The sequence below is a fragment of the Podarcis bocagei genome, assembly GCF_964188305.1.
Source record: "Podarcis bocagei genome assembly, chromosome: 6".
In the NCBI taxonomy this organism is placed as follows: Eukaryota; Metazoa; Chordata; class Lepidosauria; order Squamata; family Lacertidae; genus Podarcis; species Podarcis bocagei.
In genome coordinates, this window is record NC_138130.1 from 92,293,185 (window position 1) to 92,312,228 (window position 19,044).

The window sequence follows — 19,044 nt, forward strand, 5'->3', positions numbered from 1 at the left end:
ACCCGAAGAAATACAGCTAAATCAAAGCAAATTAAAAATCCAGAGTAGGCGAGTCTCTTCCAAAGCGGGATCCAATGTTGCCCATCAGAAATACCTTTGGGTTTGGCCAAAACTGCATCTGAATAAAAAAAAAAAGTGATGTGCCAAGAACAATTACATTGGCCTTTGAAGCAAAATGTTGTGGTGGTATAGCAGTCCAATCCGAACCATGTCTACTCAGATGTAAATCCTATTGAATTCAAGGGGGTTACTCCCAGGTAAGTGGGGTTAGGATTGCAGCCTTAATACTTATTAAGTAGCTGAGTTATACAGGGAGTTTTGGAGGAAGAAGAGATGACAAGAGGGAGTAAGAGACCTACTGATTTAATATTGCTTCCAATATGGTTTTCACTAGACAAGCTGGATCATGAATCTGTGGAGGCTTCCTTCACATTTTAGAACCCATAAAGGTCCAGGGAAGGAATCATCTCCATGAATATAGGGGGCTTCAAACTCAAGTGGTTCACCCTCCAACTTCCGAAGGGCTACTAGAATGGAAACGTGGGGAGTGGATCTGCCCAACTCCTGTGCTTTGAGGACCTAGGCTAAGGTGGGAGCACCATGCATGGAAAAGCAATTCCCAACCAAAAATGCTAGACTAGCGGGGGGGGGCAGCGGATTTGCCTCTTGATTCTAGGCTTCTTCACACATTACACGGAACACAGGTACAAGCACTATTTACACCTGGTACAAGTGTGTACAACTGTTGATCTGCACAGGTTGTACACAAGTTCACAGATTATCTCCATTTCTTATACGTGAATAACTGTTCAGCTGTCAGGTACACAGGTTGTACATTTGTTGACTGCAACTTGTGAACACCCCTTCTATAAACTAAGTCTGGGAGTCACTTCCCCATTCCCACAAATTTGTAACAACTAATTAAGATGTTCCTTTTAGACCTCTTGGATGAGACTGAGTTTTGAAATTTTGCAAAGTGCTCTGACAATTTAATGGAAGGGAGAAATATAAATCCCTGACATAACACATACATACACATATCACAATGATGAAGCTTCATTTTTTAAAATTAATACAGCGCTACTAATATGCAACATGAATTTGCCATCCTTTCCCCAAACATTCCCATAAGAAGTCTGTGGACACATCAATGCAATCTGCATTGTGCCACATGCAGGCTTTACACCAAATGATTATCACAGATGTGCAGCAAGCTCTTGATTTCCCTTTATGCACACGAGCTCGGAGTTACGTTCAAGCAGCAGAAGAGATGAAGCTGCCCCGTTCCCACCATTTCTGGAAAAAAAAGGTACAAGCCAAGACATCCCGAGGCAATTACACACACAAAAATAAAGCAAAATAATGGCGCGCGCACAAACCCAGCCTTCCGTAAATTACTGCATGCCCTCAGGCTGTGATGAATCGGGCTCAGAAAAACTCAGAAAGCCCATTGCTGGCGTGGTCCTCCTGGCTCAGTCTTTGTTAAAGTTAATCAATCTGACAGGTACCTTCATACTCACATGCGGATAATAAATCAAGTAAATCAACGTTCTCCCCACTGCCACCGTTCAGCTTGAAGTCCCAGCAAAATCCACATTAAGATGGATCTTTTCTGGCATTAAAGCATTGGTGGCGGCTATCTGTCCACAAAGAGAGTGTGATGGCTGAAGACAACTGATTAACACAAATATAATCTTTCAAAGTAGTCACTTGGGGAGTCAAGTTGCTTCATACACACACACACACACACACACACACACTTGACTTCTACCATTCCCCCCAGACCTCTCCTTGAATTTATAGAGAAGGGCTTAGTGCCTCCTAAAGTATCCTGAGTTTTTCTGGTAAGCTGCCATCAAAGCTAACACACAAGTAACATAACCCCTGTGTGAATTTTAAGCCACGGTCATTTGATTCCCTTTACTAAGAGTAATGGGCTATGCGGAGAGGCTGGGGAGGGAGAAAAGGAAGTCATAATGGTTTTTAGGAGGCGAGGGGAAAACAACCCTGTAATAGATGGGCAACAGTGTTGGAACTAAAGCTGTTCAGCAGATCCACACCACTGATCACATTACTGAATGATAATAATAATTATAAAACAAGCTCTGGCGTTTCTACAATGCTTTTTACCACCTCCGACTACATAGCAGACATGCTGCCAAGGCAAGAATAAAAAAAAATCTGAAGATGAGCAGGTGCTATTATGGAATGAAGATGAAATATGGTTTCATTCCATGGGTTGGAGCTCAGCTGTCTGGTGGACAAGTCTAGCTGTGACACAAGAGGGAAATTTAGGGGATACACACACACACACACACACACACACACACACACACACACACACACACACACATATATATATATATATATATATATATATATATATATATATATATATTAGAAAGAAGAGAACTGACATATTGGATGATTTCTTATAGCCACCCACTTCCCCCAGAATCATGTTTTGGGCTTTTTCTTTTTTTCTTTTGGCAAGTATCATTGGAAGTGCAGGTGTCTTAAAGCATAAAAAGCGAATAGGCTACAGGCTGGGAGATGCTTAAGGGTCATCAAGAGATCTGCCATTGATACTTTCCTAGGGAAGGATTTCATCCAGGCATATGGCCATATGAACAAACAAAAGGAGATGGCTTCCCCTCCCCACATCAACTTAATTTGTTGCACAAGAGGCCTTAATCTGTTCCCAACTTTTGCTCAAGTATGTTGCTCACTTGAAGCTGTCCATGGTCCAGCAGCCTTGCATTTTCCCTTGTGTTTCTGGAATCAGACCAGAACACGAGAACTGAGGACCCACCAGGAGGCAAGGTTGAGGAGCAAACAAAAAGTCAGTGAATGAATAGCTAAGGATGCAGGGAACACGCCAGAGATCAAGAAGACCTCAATAAAACATTGTTGCCCTATATTGGATGGAAGGCAGGTTTATAAATGTACAACTGAATGAGCAAATGGCTGAATCACTTCATTGTTAGTAATAGTAATACCTTCTCTCAGCACACAATGGATGGATAGATTTTCTGTTTCTGGTCCAATAAGTCCAATAGCCTGTTTCATCCACTTCTGAATTAAGCTGTGGGTTTTGTTTCTAAAAGTACTGTTTAAATATGTGTTTTATCACAAACTACATATTTAAGTAACAGATTTCATCTCAGCATGTGCATTTCCAAAAGTGCCTTACTCTAAAATGCACATTTTGAATACATTTCGCTAAGTCTTTTTGCACTGAGAATTATATTGCAAAATTTGGAGAAGTGCAAAATTTGAATAACAGTTTTATTCTACTCTGCACATCAACCCAGGAGGTGACGAACAGATTGTTGGAATCCACAGAATTCAAAGGAACAAGATGCACAGCTTAAAACTGACATATGTGAAATGGTCTGAGATTCTTAAACAGCACTATTTTACATGATGCACTTGAAATAATTTGCAATTCCTGCGAAACAAAGCAGAAGCATTTGGCGTAGGAAACTGACGTGATATGCCTTACCTGAGTGCTTGCCACATTTGTGCCATCAGTGACTTCCACAGTCATGTTGTACACGGACCTCTGCTCAGCATCCAGGGGCTTTGCGATGACAATGGTCCCCACACCTTTGTCTGCGTCGAAAGAGCTCTCGAAATTCCCCCCTAGTTGTTGCAACATAAGGCACAATTAAATCTCTGGAATGTTTTTGTTTTTGTTGAGAAACAACACCTAGAGACCAGGGTATGGTAATTTACAGAGAAGCGCTGCACATAACATGCACTGCACATTTAGCAATCATTGTTCTAAGCTAATTTTTTCCTTTCAAGCATCATTTGTACATTGTAAAACAGATGTCATAAAGGAAAGAAAGGGGGATAACGAAACAACCCATACTGCAGACAAAAGATTCAGCAATGCATCCAAGCGAAGCATAATTGATTCCTTAAAAAGGCTTTACAAGGCTATTAACCTACAAAGACTGATGCCCTCGTTAGTACGAACAAGCGCTTCCCCTCCTTCCTGTGATATTAATTTGGGAGCAAGATTCAAGTGTTATTTGTATGTCAATTCTGAGAAACTCACCGCCAGGGCTACCTGCACACTTTTTAAAGCAATCTGACTAATTAATAGTCTACTTGTGCCCCCCACAAAAAAACTACCCATGAGGTATCACCCATCTAAAGAAGCTGCCTTAAGATTATTTGCCCAATAAGACCGCTATTGGCTATTTTGACTGGCCCAACGTGGGGCTCAAACCCGCGACCCAGAGTCTGAGGGTCTCATGCTCTACCAACTAGGCAATCCCAGTAGATCTCCAGGGTCTCATGAGAAGTATCTCACATCACCTGAACTGCAGACTGAATGTGGAACCTTCTTCAAGCGAAACCTGAGGCAGATTCACTGATCTGTGGCCCTTGCTGTCAAGGACACGTATAAGAGCTGGTTCCCAACATCCTGTCACATTCTAGCATGACCAACATAATCAGGTCACAGCAAATTAAGGGAGGGTCCATGCAGATAGGATGGGGTCACTAGGAGTGCAAAGCAGGTTTAGCCCCCACACTGATGGGGTGTCCTTGAGTGCAACACTTTACTTTCTCCAAGTAAGTGCATGGCCTTCATGGTGAGGAAAACATAAAATACTATACTATATATTTCTGTTGTTGTTTCTATTTATTAAATTTGCATACCACCCTTCATCCATAGACCTCAGGGAGGTTCACAACATGGAATTACAATATAAAAAACACAAAATGCACAAGAACAAGAAGAACGAAAACAAAACAATAATCCCCTCTCTCACAACACATTTAAAGGGCATTGGACGTCAATCAGCCAAAGGCCTGATTGAAGAGGAAGGTTTTTACCTGGTGCCTAAAGATGTATAATGAAGGCACCAGGCAAACCTCCCTAGGGAGAGCGTTCCACAAACAGGGAGCCACCGCAGAGAAGGCCTGTCCTCGTGTTGCCACCTTTTGGTAGCTTTTGGCTGTACAAGCGTTTATAAATTGGCAAACAGATGCATAAATATTTCTGGGAACGGGAACCAGGGGGTCCGTTTCAAACACTCAAGCACATCTGGAGCTCGCTAACAGAGGAAGCAGTGATGGCCACCAACCTATTTGGCTTTAAAAAGAGGATTACACAAATTCATAGCTATCACAGGCTAGGAGAAACAATGGCTATGGCAGGGTCTCTGCTTTCTTTCTTCCCTAGGTTACTTTTTTTAAGGGGAGTGGGGCTTATACTACAAGCAGAGGCAGCAGAAGCTACAGCAATCCTGTTGCTTGAAACCTGACTTCTGATCTGCATCCTCCAGTATCTTGGAACCAGTGACGGAAAGGGGTGTTGAGCAAAAGGAAATTTTTTAATGGGGGGGGAGCCTTTTGAGAATTTTCAGCTCAGCTTTAATGTACCCCCCCCCCCACTCTCTCACCCATCACAATGGCAAGTCTTTCACTAGTCATAAATACCGGGCTGTAGGGTTCAAATCGTAAGCCTCCCGAGAAGGCACTTAATCCACAATCGGCAGCAAATTATTTATTATTATTAAAAAATCTTTCCTATTTAAATTAATAAGAATCTGGATTTCTTTCACGTTTTAACACAAGACGCCTGCTGACTCAAGTTACGCGTTGAACCTCAGCTAAATTAAACTGGGAAAAGGGGGGGGGACCATATTTCTGTGACTCCTCCCCTCCTCACATTACTTTTTATTAAAAGTACAGATTTGACATGAATGGGGGAAAGCCCCCACCCCACATGGTATGAGAGAGTGCCATCAATAACCCGGGACTAACAAAACGGGTCATTATGTTCAGAAACGCAACTAATCAAAAGGAACCGCAGTTGATTTCTTGTCCCCTGAACCTCCCAATGAAATAAATCCATTGCAACTGTATGTTTCCTGGAGATGGTAGGATTGAGGGGGGGGGGATGTGAGAGAGAGCTGGCCAAAGCTCCCCCCACCACCCATTTTAACTGAAAAAGCGAAACAGATTAATGGATCATACTGGCCTCATCCTTCAAATGGCCGTGCTGCGTCAAATCGCATGCTGAGCACTGGGAAACGAGGGTGCTCTCACCACTTCGGAGGTAGCTCAGTGGCTTTCAGAATGAGCACGCACAGCGGGGGAAATTTTAACCCATTGATTAATATCACCCCCCTCCAGCAATTCTATTGAACATTTGTGCACTGGCGGGGGGACCCAACTTTAACGCTTTTTAAACCTTCCTGGGTGAGGGAGGGCAGAGAATGAAAGGGTTTCTCTTTTATTTCGACATTGCAATTTATGCTGATTGTTTGCCGGAATTAATAACACTGAGGGGGTAACTGCATGTTTAACCCAATGATACCCCCCACACTCCAATAAAATAAGGCCGTACTCATTTCTGATGTGCCGATCACCTGAGTTGCAACAAACCAGGGAATCAAAATAATGCCTTAAATTATGAGTTAAGCTCCTGGCAGCCTCAGGACTCAACTCAACCCCTAGGGGTTTCCCATCAGGTGTTATTATCCCCCCCCCCAAAAAAAAATAATGCAGTGCAGTTGCTTTTTCCTGCACCGGCGGATACAATAGCTTTTTAACTCTATGACCCCTATTGTGAAGGCCTGTGACGCTTTTGTAAGACACGCACTCTTATTATAAAATGCACCTCAGGCACGAAAAGGGTTTTAAAATCCTCTTTTAACAGAGCCTATCTCACTGTTCCTCCTTCAGCCATCTCTGCTCTGTGCAGATTCAGGTCAATGGAAATGAGCAGGAATCCATTTCAGTTTCACCTGGGATGAAGGGGGTTCAAAAGATCTTATTGCCTTCATCTCGCCTTGGGATGGCAGAACCAGTGTTATTGGTCTGGCAGGACTGCCATCAAATTTAGTGGACAAACACAGACTTTAAATAACTAAATACTATACCAACTGCACATACGCACAACTAGTAATAATTTCAGTTTATCTTAAGGTTCAGTTGGATTCCATCTAGCAGGCATCAAATCTGGACCCATAGTGATCAAAAGGGGCCCAGTCAAACTGGGAGAGCCGCCATTTTAACAAGCGGCAGGAATATAGACTTGTGGGCATGTGTTTTAATCTGGTTTTTGGCTTACTGTTGGTTTTAATTATTTTTGAATGTTTTAAATATTTGTTTTAAACTGGGTTTTTTTAAAAAAACAAAACAAAACTGAGAATTGTATTGTTTTATTCTTTCTGTATACCACTTGGAAGTTTACAAGCAAGTAGTATATAAATAAATAAAAAATAAACTCTACCGAAACCAAGAACAAAAGAGAAAGTGGGCTCCGCCATTTTCATTAGCTTGAGATCCAGCAGCAGAAACCTGTTAAAAATCCCCAAGAAGATGAACAACTGGAAAAAAACTCCTTTTGCACAGCAGGAGCTGCCTTAGGACTTATAATCTAGGCCACAGGAAAGAGACTTTGAAGCTGCACAACAGACAATTTACCGTCCAACATGTTTTTTATGGGGGTTTTTTTAGTACTGGAACTTCTCCTCAGAGGTGACTCTTATGCAGTTACTTTAAAGATAAATCAAAACTGTCTTCCACACTAGTTATTTTCAGATTGCTCCTTTCGTTTCCGGCTTCCGCACAAAGCAGAATAAGATAGTATTCTGAGGTAACAGAAATTTTGGCCTGTCACCGCAACAGATGGCAGAGACCATTTCTGAACAGGTGCTTTACCAAACACAGGGAGATTTATTGATATGGGGGGAGGCGCGTTCAAAAACCTGCAGACTAAACTATCCACCCTACACCTCAGAGGTCTTCCACCTCATTTTGCTGCATGTATGGCTCAGACCAGAGTCACTTCAAATTGAGATACACTTGGATCTGAGTCTAGATCTGAGGGAGGAGGACCATTTTCATCCTGGGGGCCACATACTGTCCTGGGCAACCTTTTGAGGTCCACATACTAGCACTGGTCAGGGCCAGAAGCAAAAAGTTCACAGAGCAATGAATACACGCAACAACTATTACATGGAGGAGTTCAGTTTCTGGCCCCCATGCAAATTGGAGGAGCATGGCCTGCCCCATTACGCCCTGTTCTGCCCTCTTCTTCTGGGTCCAAAGGGTTCTGTGTGTGTCGGTGATTGCGCATCAATTTGACAAAATGGCCGCCATCTGTGTCATTTTTTTTACCACTGCACACAGGGCCAGATTTAGGTTTGATGAGGCCCTAAGCTACTGAAGGTAATGGGGCCCTTTAGATGTCCAGCTGTCCTTTGTCAACAACAAATTGCCGCTGTTTTTTTTGTGTTGAATATATGCTATATGGTAATTTATGGACCTAATAGGTATCTAAAGCCATTTGCACATGTTGCCATGCAACCAGTCCATGCAGAATGTAGGCACCCTATATATAGAAAGGAGCAAACCAGTGATATTTTAGGGAGCAGGCTAGCAGGCGGGGCCCATGACTTACATCATAGGAGCCTATACAACACACAACACTGTTGCTGTATGTAGGTTTTATTTTATTTGTTTTTTATGTTATATTTTGGAAATGTACATCCAGGTTTTTTCCCTTTAATTTTTTTGGGGGCCCCCAAGGAAGTGAATGACACTGTGGGTTAAACCACAGAGCCGAGGACTTGCCGATCATAAGGTTGGCAGTTCGAATCCCCGCGACGGGGTGAGCTCCCGTTGTTGGGTCCCTGCTCCTGCCAACCTAGCAGTTTGAAAACACGTCAAACTGCAAGTAGATAAATAGGTACCGCTCCGGCGGGAAGGTAAATGGCATTTCCGTGCGCTGCTCTGGTTCGCCAGAAGCGGCTTAGTCATGCTGGCCACATGACCCGGAAGCTGTACGCCGGCTCCCTCGGCCAGTAAAGCGAGATGAGCACTGCAACCCCAGAGTCGGCCACGACTGGACCTAATGGTCAGGGGTCCCTTTACCTTTTAAGGAAGTGGGGCCCTAAGCTATAGCTTGTTTAGCTTATACGTAAATCCATAGCCGTCAACGTTTCCCTTTTTTTAAGGGAAATTCCCTTATTCCGAATAGGATCCCTCACAAGAAAAGGGAAAAGTTGACAGCTATGTAAATCTGGCATTGACTGTACAGAAGGCTAGCTTCTATGCATGCACCTCTCTCCTCCATCTCTCCCCTCTATCCCACACTGAAAGAGTTAAAAAACAACATGATGTCCCATCTGGTAAAATACTGGAGGAGGGGGTGAAGCTGGGCTGGGGAGTGCTGTGGCCTGGGGAGAGTCTTGAGGGACACAGTCCCATGTACCTCTGAGTCTGAGGTACCCCACATCCAGTCTAGTCCTTATTAAATACACAAAGCAGAGGTTCTACCACTAAGCTTTTCATCCTGCCTGATGCGTGGTACCCACTTCAGCTGTTCCCATGGGTCCTCCTCAGCCCACTGCAAGATATGACACCGTGAACCTGGTGCTAACTTGATTTCATGCCCAAACCCCATCAATTCCCCACGTCCTTCTACGCATGTCTCAATGACTTATCTCGGCTGTTATGTACACACTTAGCAGCAGTTAACTGCAAACGACAACGTAATTGTTCCTGACATTTAATTAAAGTTCTGCAGACACCAAGGTATTAAAACATTTCTATTGGATTATATGCTTTTAATTATTTGTTTGAAGCCAACCTTCAAAAACAAAAAATAAAAATGCAAAGGAAAAGGACCTCTATTAATCGGTTATTGTGGAAGGGATCTTTTTGAAGACAAGATCTGCAGATTTCATGAAGAAATTTCTGATGAAAAAAGGGTAGCCTTGGGACTGCCAGAGCTTTTTATTTATTTATTTAAATGAATGTTTTATGCTGATAACCGTGAAAAGGGGGGAGGGGGAATTCCGATTTTTCATTTAAGTTGCTTTGCAGCCATCTTAATGAGCAATCAGAAAATCACAACGTTATCAGAGCACACTTCTTAAGACAACTTTGCCTATAAAACCTAGGAAGAATTCAAAGGGGGACGATAACGACAGCTGATGCCTTTAAAATGCCCACAAAATATAGATTAGTTTCAACTAAATCCAATATTTGTTTAAACTCTGGAGTTAGTATGTTGAGCTTCCTCCTCTCCCCTGCTAAAATTCCTACATTTTGCATAACCAATTACTTGACACATCAAATATATTTTGGGTCAAGTCCAATGATTAATTATGTTCTTGTTGCTTGGTTTCCTTTTGCTCGTTTCAACATATTGTTTGTACAGTCAACAATATCTGTTTGCATGTTTTAACATAGGCCTTAATATAATTATCTTGCAAAATTTCAAACTGTGTTATTTAAAATAGGATGCCTAAAATGCAGGTGCATGCAAACATCTTTCTTTAAGACTTCTTCCTTACATCCCTGCTTATGGGTTAGTTTCCTCTGCTAATGAAAGAAACAGCAGCTAGAAATATTGCCCACTCCAGATCCCAGTGTACACCAAGACAGTGCTGTGGTACCTGCTATGAGCAATATTCAGCTTTTGGCATGTGCCAGCCACAAATATTATTATTATTACTACCTCCAGCTGGTTCCTCCCACCATTCCTTTGCAAGAACCAGTCCATGACAGCAATTTCTGGGAGGTGTGGATTAGGCTGGTATAAAATTAGGTTGCATAAAAATATGGAGTAAATGAAATCTTTTTGCATCATTATTTGTAGGGGATTACTTGTTCTGCAGTGGTCCCCAAACTGTGGCCTGTGGACCACTGAGTTTCGTTAAGGCGGACTGTGGTGTGCCCATGAAGAACACGTACAACCTGAATTCAGTGGAAATTGAATTGTAATAATACAAAATGCCATATAAGAAATAAAAGAAGAGTTTTAAATGCCATTAAGAATGATACAGCATCCAGCACAGAACATTGTAACTGCTACAATGGGCAGAAAAATCATCAAGTGGTCTGCCAGAACCCTCAGCAATTTTCAAGTGGTCCGTGGGAAAAGAAATTGGGAACCACTGCTCCATTGGAATGTTACATGCAGCAGAAGCAATGATGGCCTCATTGAAGAGTTTTTGCTGGGAGGTTAATTTCATTTCAGGATGCAGATCTGCAATAAAGATTAGCCATCCTGTCAAAAAGAAAGAAAAAAAGTTCCTGTGGCATCCCTGCTTCCTGAAATTGGGATGGCAGGTCCAGAATGAAACTGCAAATAAAGCCTGCCAATCGACTTCTTTTATCTGTTTGTTTAATCAATTGCTTTTGTAGTTCAGCATTAATGCTAGACAATTGGAATTTAAATTAGTGTAAGGTAAAATAAATTAATGTTTGTGCTTGTGTGTGTGTGAACTCATTGATTCCACCTTCTTCTCCTTTTGAGATTTTATTTGCTTCATCTCCTTTGGCTGCATGTAACTCTGCCTAGACCTCAAAAGTAGATAGGTAGCCGTGTTGGTCTGCCATAGTCAAAATAAAAAAAATTCCTTCCAGTAGCACCTTAAAGACCAACTAAGTTAGTTCTTGGTATGAGCTTTCGTGTGCATGCACACTTCTTCAGATACACTGAAACAGAAGTTGCCAGATCCTTCTATATAGTGAGAAGGTGGGGAGGGGTGTTACTCAGAAGGGTGGTGGGAATGGGAGATAGCCAGATAGCTGAGAGAGCCTCTTGACGACTCTTAACGACTGTAATAGGTCTTACAGGAAAAGGCAAGGGGTGGGAAGGTGAGAAATGGTTTAGTTATGTATAGTGAGATAAGAATCCAATGTCTTTGTTCAGTCCAGGTCTTTTCATGGTTTTAAGTTTGGTAATGAGTTGTAATTCAGCAGCTTCTCTGTATCTGAAGAAGTGTGCATGCACACGAAAGCTCATACCAAGAACTAACTTAGTTGGTCTTTAAGGTGCTACTGGAAGGAATTTTTTTATTTTGACTATGGCAGACCAACACGGCTACCTATCTACTACTCAAATACATTGCTTTATTGCGGCTGAGCTCTGCCCTATATTCCACTCACCCTGAATACCTTTTTAACTACGAGAATTACTAAAATCAATTCTGGAACTAGAACCATGCATGTTCTGCCACAGTGGTCAGTTCCTCTGCATCTCCTTCCTCGTGATAATGTGCTTTAATAAAATACAGCAGAAAACCAACCATGGTAGAATCCAACTCTTTTCCTGTGGTGTGCCCATGCTATCCTGCATCTCGGTAAAACACCACAGAAAAGTAATTTTTATATACACCAGCTTGTACAATAGTCTGCTTTCCACAGGAATTTCGCAATGCAGTGCTTTAGTAAAACACTGCAAGAAAAGAACCTTGGTGCAATTAAAGATACAATTTCATCAAAGTAAAAAATAAATAAATTGGAGTGTGTTATCCAAGTACATTGGTGTACTTGCAGGCCTATGCAGAGCGGTGTGTGTGTGTGTGTGTAACCAGGTACACTTGCTCTAGGCCTTGGAGGGCTAAGCTGGCCAGGATGCCACACCGGGGGCCTCCTGGACTTACCCTGTAATAGCAAGAATGTCCTGTTGCCTCCCAGATGACCGGGGATTACTGCCTTGGGCCTCAGACGAGTTCTGCAGGGGCCTGTGCACTGGCAATGCTGATGGGGGTGATGTGAATGTACAATGGAGGATTCTAACAAAAGCAGGTAATTGAAGCATCCAAAATTCAGGGAATTTGGATGCAGCTATGCTGAGTTTTTTGGGACGCGGGTGGCACAAGCCTAGGGCTTGCCGATCAGAAGGTCGGTGGTTCGAATCCCCGCGACGGCGTCAGCTCCTGTTGCTCGGTCCCTGCTCCTGCCAACCTAGCAGTTTGAAAGCACGTCAAAGTGCAAGTAGATAAATAGGTACCACTCTGGCAGGAAGGTAAACGGTGTTTCCGTGCGCTGCTCTGGTTCGCCAGAAGCTGCTTAGTCATGCTGGCCACATGACCCGGAAACTGCACGCCAGCTCCCTCGGCCAATAAAGTGAGATGAGCGCCGCAACCCCAGAGTCGGTCACGACTGGACCTAGTGGTCAGGGGTCCCTTTACTTTACCTTTATGCTGAGTTTTGGAGGCACTCTGGAGGAGAAAGGCTTTGGAAGTCCCTGCAGCTTGAAGGATTGCAAGGATAAGCCCGAAAGGACATCCCCACAGTTAAGACTGAGCTTTGGAGGTGCTCAGAAGCAGAGAGATAGAGAGACCCCAAAACCAGAGGAGAGTCCTTGCCCATCTTTAACTGTACGCTTACTACAAATGCACACACAAGGACTAGAGGAATGCTCTCCACTTGTGGATCTCTACCACTGTTGTTTCAGTTATTATAGAAACTTGACCACAGTAGTTTTTGCATTCTTTCCATAAACAACATATGATTCTGAAATTCAGTTCACAAAGATGAAAAGCAGCGCATGTTAGTAAATCTAGCAGAGGGAAACCGGCAGGCCTGGGATTTGGAAACTGGCTTCTAGTTGCATTTTGCAGACTGCTGATCCAGCTATGCTGCAGCTCAGACTGACAGGCCAGTATTTCAAATACCTGAATGCTATTTTTGCCTTTATTCTTTTGTGCCTGCTTTCTAACACTCTTCAGTGGCATACGGGATAGAATCCTAGCATCCATTGCTGTTAGTGGAAAATGTAATCACCTAGTTTAAGTCACAGGTGGGCCAATCATGTGCCCAAGCTGCTCCACCGTGGCCTCTTTCAGCCAGTCTGCTTTTAGCCCAAATGGTGAGCCATTTGTCTTGAGATGCTCATCAGGGAGATGCCACACATTTTACTGCAAAGCTACAAACCTACATTTCAGAGGCCCTGTAGTTGCATGCCTTCTGCAGACTGAGACAGCACCTTGCTGGCCCATTTGATGTCATCAGGCCAACTGAGAATCTGTGCATTTTGCTCTTCCTGCCACCCAACCCTTCCTCCTTTTCTACTGTGCCTATTAGATTGCAAACCATCCTGTCAGGAACCTGTCTATCCCCTCCTTTGTGCAGCACTCTGTAGAATTTAAAAGTACTAAATAAATAATAAAAGGGTGATTCGTTATTCCAAGAGTGCTGAGCTGCTGTTGATGCATTTACATGACAGCTGCTTTCCTCTCTGTTAATCCTGCCAGGGCTTTTACGTTTGTCCTTTAGGAGAAACTGGTACAGGTGACATCAGGTGGTCAGCAAAAGTAATCACAATCCAGGAATACCCAAACTTGGCCCTCCAGCTGTTTTGGAACTACAATTCTCATCATCCCTACCACTGGTCCTGTTAGCTAGGGATGATGGGAGTTGTAGTCCCCAGCTAGAGGGCTGAGTTTGGGGGTGCCTGGCCCAGACCATCTAGTCCACAGGTGGAGAACATTTTTCCTACAGTAGGTTTTTTTCCTATTCAATATCACGCATCCATCCTCCATCCAGACTTGCAAGAGACATTTTCAGAGTTTAAAGATGCATCCTCCAAAAGGCAAAAATGTTCAGGGCACAAAGCAGAGGTATTGAAGGATGTGGCCCGAGGCAGCAACTTTCTCCAGATGTTCATGTAGAGAGAGGCCTTTATTTATCTAAACTACTTCTGTACCGTTTTGCGTTTTCTTTAAAAAAAACAAAAACCCTCTAAGCGGGTTTAGAACTTATCATATCACCTGCTTTTTAAATCTGTGGGCCTTTTTATTATTATTTTTGAGGATGCCAAGGATTGAATCTGGGAATTTCTGCATGCAAAGCATGTACTCCGCCCCTGAGCTAAGGCTGTCTCCCAACACATAAAGGTTACACCGGAATCAGGGAAACAGTTTCTCTCCTCTCCGACTTTCTTTCCCTAACTCAGCTGATGTTGCACCCGCTAGTTATAAATAGGCGAATCACCTGGCCGTGTCTCTGATTCAGCATGCGTCCACGAGGAGGCAATTTAGCAATATCAGCTGCAATCTCAAACGCTCTGGAGTGCTTGTTGAGTCCCGCTACAGTCAGCAGGATTTAGAAATATGCAAACCCTTCATATGCAAACAGCATCCTTCATTTGTAACACACCTGCCAATCTATTTTTTTTTTTTTTAATAAATTTTTATTGGTTTTACAGCATTTTTAAGAAAAACAAACAAACACAAAACAAAACAAACATACAAAATACTTTCAAAGATATTTTCATAAACCTCTTTTCTTGGACTTCCCCATACCCCCCCTCTCTGCATCCCAGTGTCCATATTTGAACTAGCAACTTCCAATTGTTACTTTCTAATCTCTGTCATCTTAGTCCTCCTTTATTATCTAGCCTTGTATCCCTGTACCCTGTTACTTCCGGCAACCACAACATTTTAACATTCGTTAAGTTTATAGTAGTCCTTAAGATAGCTCTTAAATTTTTTCCATTCTTCTTCCACCATCTCTTTGCGTTGGTCACGGATTCTGCCTGTCATCTCAGCCAGTGTCATATAGTCCATCACTTTCATCTGCCATTCTTCCAGAGTAGGTAAATCTTGTGTCTTCCAATACTTTGCGATGAGTATTCTTGCTGCTGTTGTGGCATACATAAAGAAATTTCTATCTTTCTTTGTCACCAATTGGCCGACAATGCCCAAGAGAAAGGCCTCTGGTTTTTTAGAAAATGTACATTTAAGTACCTTTTTCATTTCATTATAGATCATTTCCCAGAAGACCTTTATCTTCGGGCATGTCCACCAAAGGTGGTAAAAAGTGCCTTCAGTCTCTTTACATTTCCAACATTTATTATCGGGCAAATGGTAGATTTTTGCCAGCTTGACTGGGGTCATGTACCACCTGTATACCATTTTCATAATGTTTTCCTTTAAGGCATTACATGCCGTAAATTTGATACCGGTGTTCCATAACCATTCCCAGTCATCTGACATAATGTTGTGTCCAACATCCTGCGCCCACTTAATCATAGCAGATTTAACTGTTTCATCCTGTGTGTTCCATTTCAACAGCAAGTTATACATTCTAGATAAATTCTTAGTATTGGGTTCTAACAATTCGGTCTCTAGTTTTGATTTCTCCACTTGGAAACCGATTTTCCTATCCTGTTTAAAAATTTCCATTATTTGGCGATATTGAAACCAATTTTCTACTTTGTGCTTCAATTTCTCCTGACTTTGTAGTTTAACCTTGTCTCCATCCTGTTCTAAAATTTCCCAATACTTCGGCCATCCGACCTCCATATTGAGTTTCTTCACTGCTTTAGCCTCCACTGGTGACACCCATCTAGGGGTTTTATTTTCCAATAAGTCTTTGTATCTTATCCAGACATTAAATAATGCTTTTCTAACAATGTGATTTTTAAAGGTACTGTTAACCTTGTCATACCAAAGATATGCATGCCAACCAAAAGCATTATTGAAGCCTTCCAGATCCAAGATGTCCGTGTTCTCGAGGAGCATCCATTCTTTCAGCCAGCAAAACGCTGCTGCCTCATAGTACAATTTTAGGTCCGGCAGGGCAAAACCCCCTCTTTCTTTAGCGTCAGTCAGTATTTTGAATTTAATTCGGGGCTTTTTGCCCTGCCAGACAAATTTCGAAATGTCTTTGTGCCACCTCTTAAAACATTCCATCTTGTCGAGAATCTGCAAGGTCTGAAACAAAAATAACATTCTCGGCAATACATTCATTTTAATTACTGCAATTCGGCCTAACATTGACAGTTTCAGATTTGACCATATTTCTAGATCTTTTTTAATCTCTGACCAACATTTTTCATAATTGTCCTTATACAAATTAACATTCTTAGGTGTTAAATAAACCCCTAGGTATTTGACTTTCTTAACCACTGTCAAACCTGTTTCCTCCTGAAATTTCTCCTTTTCCATATCTGTTAGGTTTTTCCCTAAGACTTTAGTTTTTTGCTTATTCAACTTAAATCCGGCCACCTGGCCAAATTGTTGAATTATTTCTAAAACCCTTTTCGTACTAGTGTTTGGCTCTTGCAAAGTCAATACTAGGTCATCTGCATACGCTCTTAACTTGTAATGTTTAGCTCCGACCTGCACACCTTTGACCTGCTGGTCATTTCTTATCATATTCAGCAACACCTCCAGAACCGAAATAAAAAGTAATGGGGAAATTGGGCACCCCTGCCGAGTTCCTTTTTCTATCTTAAGTTCCTCAGTCACGACATTATTTACAATCAGCTTAGCTTTTTGTTCAGAATATATTGCAGCCATACCATTCTCAAAACCCTGGCCTACCCCCATCCCATGAAGATTCTTCCTCATAAAACTCCAAGAGATATTATCAAAGGCTTTCTCCGCGTCCACAAAGATCAATACTGCTTTAGTGTTTATATTCACCTCCAGCTTTTCCAAAATGTCTATTACATTCCTTACATTGTCTGCTAGGTGTCTTTTAGGGAGAAAGCCTGCTTGGTCTTTATGAATCTTCTCCATCAAAACTCTTTTAAATCTTTTTGCCAAAATGTCTGCAAAAATTTTGTAATCCACATTAAGGAGTGATATCGGGCGGTAGTTCTTGAGTTGAGTCTTTTCAGTCTCTGACTTTGGTATGAGTGAAATATATGCCTCTTTCCACGATTCAGGTGCCCTTTTTCCCTCAAGGATCTCATTACAAACTTCTCTTAGTGGTTGAATCAACCATTCCTTCAGCGATTTGTAGTATCTAGAAGTCAGTCCATCTGGTCCCGGAGATTTGCCCAGTTGCATACTCTGAATGGCAGCCTCTATCTCTTGTTCTGAGATTCTCTGGTTCAAGTCCATCTTACTTTGCTGAGAGATATTTTGTAATCCATATCTTCCAAGGAATTTGTCTATATCTTCTTCATTTTGCGGGCCTTGGGTGTAAAGTTTTTTGAAATAACTTAAAAAGCAATTTCTAATTTCATTAGGTTTAGATATGCTCTTTCCATCAACCTCTAGGCTTGTAACTGTATTTAGTTTCTGCCTTTTCTTCAATTGCCATGCCAAAAGTTTACCGCATTTATTTGCTGATTCAAAAGTCTTTTGTTTCATTTGCTTTATCTTCCATTCAATCTCTTGGTTCATCAATTCCATATATTGAGTTTGATATAACTTAATCTCTCTTAAAATGTCCTGAGACTTTGGTTTTGTTCTTAGTTTCCTCTCTCCTTCCTTTATCATTTCCAAGATCTTCTCTTTTTTCTCATTTTGTTTTTTCCTCTTTATTGAATTTTGTTGAATCAAAAATCCTCTCATAACAGCTTTACTTGCATCCCAGATCACTCTTTTCTCCACGTCAGTCCTCAAATTTATTTCAAAATAATCTTTTAAGGTCTTTTGGGCCTTCGTGAGAATCTCCTTATCTCGAAAGAGGGTGTCATTCATTCTCCATCTAAATTGACCGGTTATTGTGAGTTTCATCTCCATCTTCACGGCGTTATGGTCGGAGCAAGTTTTTGGGCAGATTTCCACTTTCTTAATCTTTGGAGCCAATCCACTAGTAACCCAGATTTGGTCAATTCTGGTCCAGGTCATCATTGCTTGGGAGAAGAAGGTTCCCTCTCTCTCCAGAGGGTTCCTTGTTCTCCAAATGTCTATCAAGTCCATGTTTTCTGTCATTTCAAAAAAAGTCTTAGGGAGTCTCCCTTCTTTAGTAACTGTTAGTCTTTGTGCCTTGTCCATATTAGTGGAGACCACGCCATTCATGTCTCCCATGATTATCATATTATAATCCAGATAGTCCGTCAAAGTTTCATGAAGTCCCTTAAAGAAGTCAGATTTGCCTTCATTTGGTGCATAAATTCCAACAACTAAAAGTTTTTCTCCTTGTACTTGTATCTCCACAGCCAGATATCTCCCTTGTTCATCTTTAAATATCATTTTTGGAGCCCATTTCTCCTTCACATATATTACCACTCCTCTCTTCTTAACTTTGTCTGATGAAATAAATTCTTGTCCTAACCTTTTATTTGTGAGTAATCTCCTGTGGGCTCTAGTTATGTGAGTTTCTTGTAAACATATCAAATCCAATTGTTCTCTGTTCAAAATATGAAATACTTGTCTTCTCTTCAAAGGCCCATTCAGTCCATTACAATTCCAACTAAGGAATTGCAGAGCCATCTTGTTATTTTCTTAAGGCTCCTCCAACAGCTCCAAGTTGTTGCTCTTCTTCTGACGGTGGTGGTTTTTGTCCAAACGAGAGACTCAGGATGTCCAGTGC

The 19,044-nt window shown here is 41.9% G+C and overlaps 1 protein-coding gene across 11 annotated transcripts in view; it reads right to left on the reverse strand.

Moving 5' to 3' along the window:
* Positions 1 to 19,044, reverse strand: part of FAT3 (FAT atypical cadherin 3) — a 745,081-nt gene that overhangs the window by 390,068 nt on the left and 335,969 nt on the right. For all 11 annotated transcript variants that reach the window (XR_014008884.1, XM_081197246.1, XM_081197247.1 and 8 more), the window contains one exon: positions 3,506 to 3,645. Coding sequence is in view for 10 of the 11 variants with exons in the window: in XM_081197246.1 (XP_081053372.1) it covers positions 3,506 to 3,645 (140 nt within the window). In the remaining variant the exon portion in view is untranslated. The remainder of the gene's footprint in view (positions 1 to 3,505; positions 3,646 to 19,044) is intronic.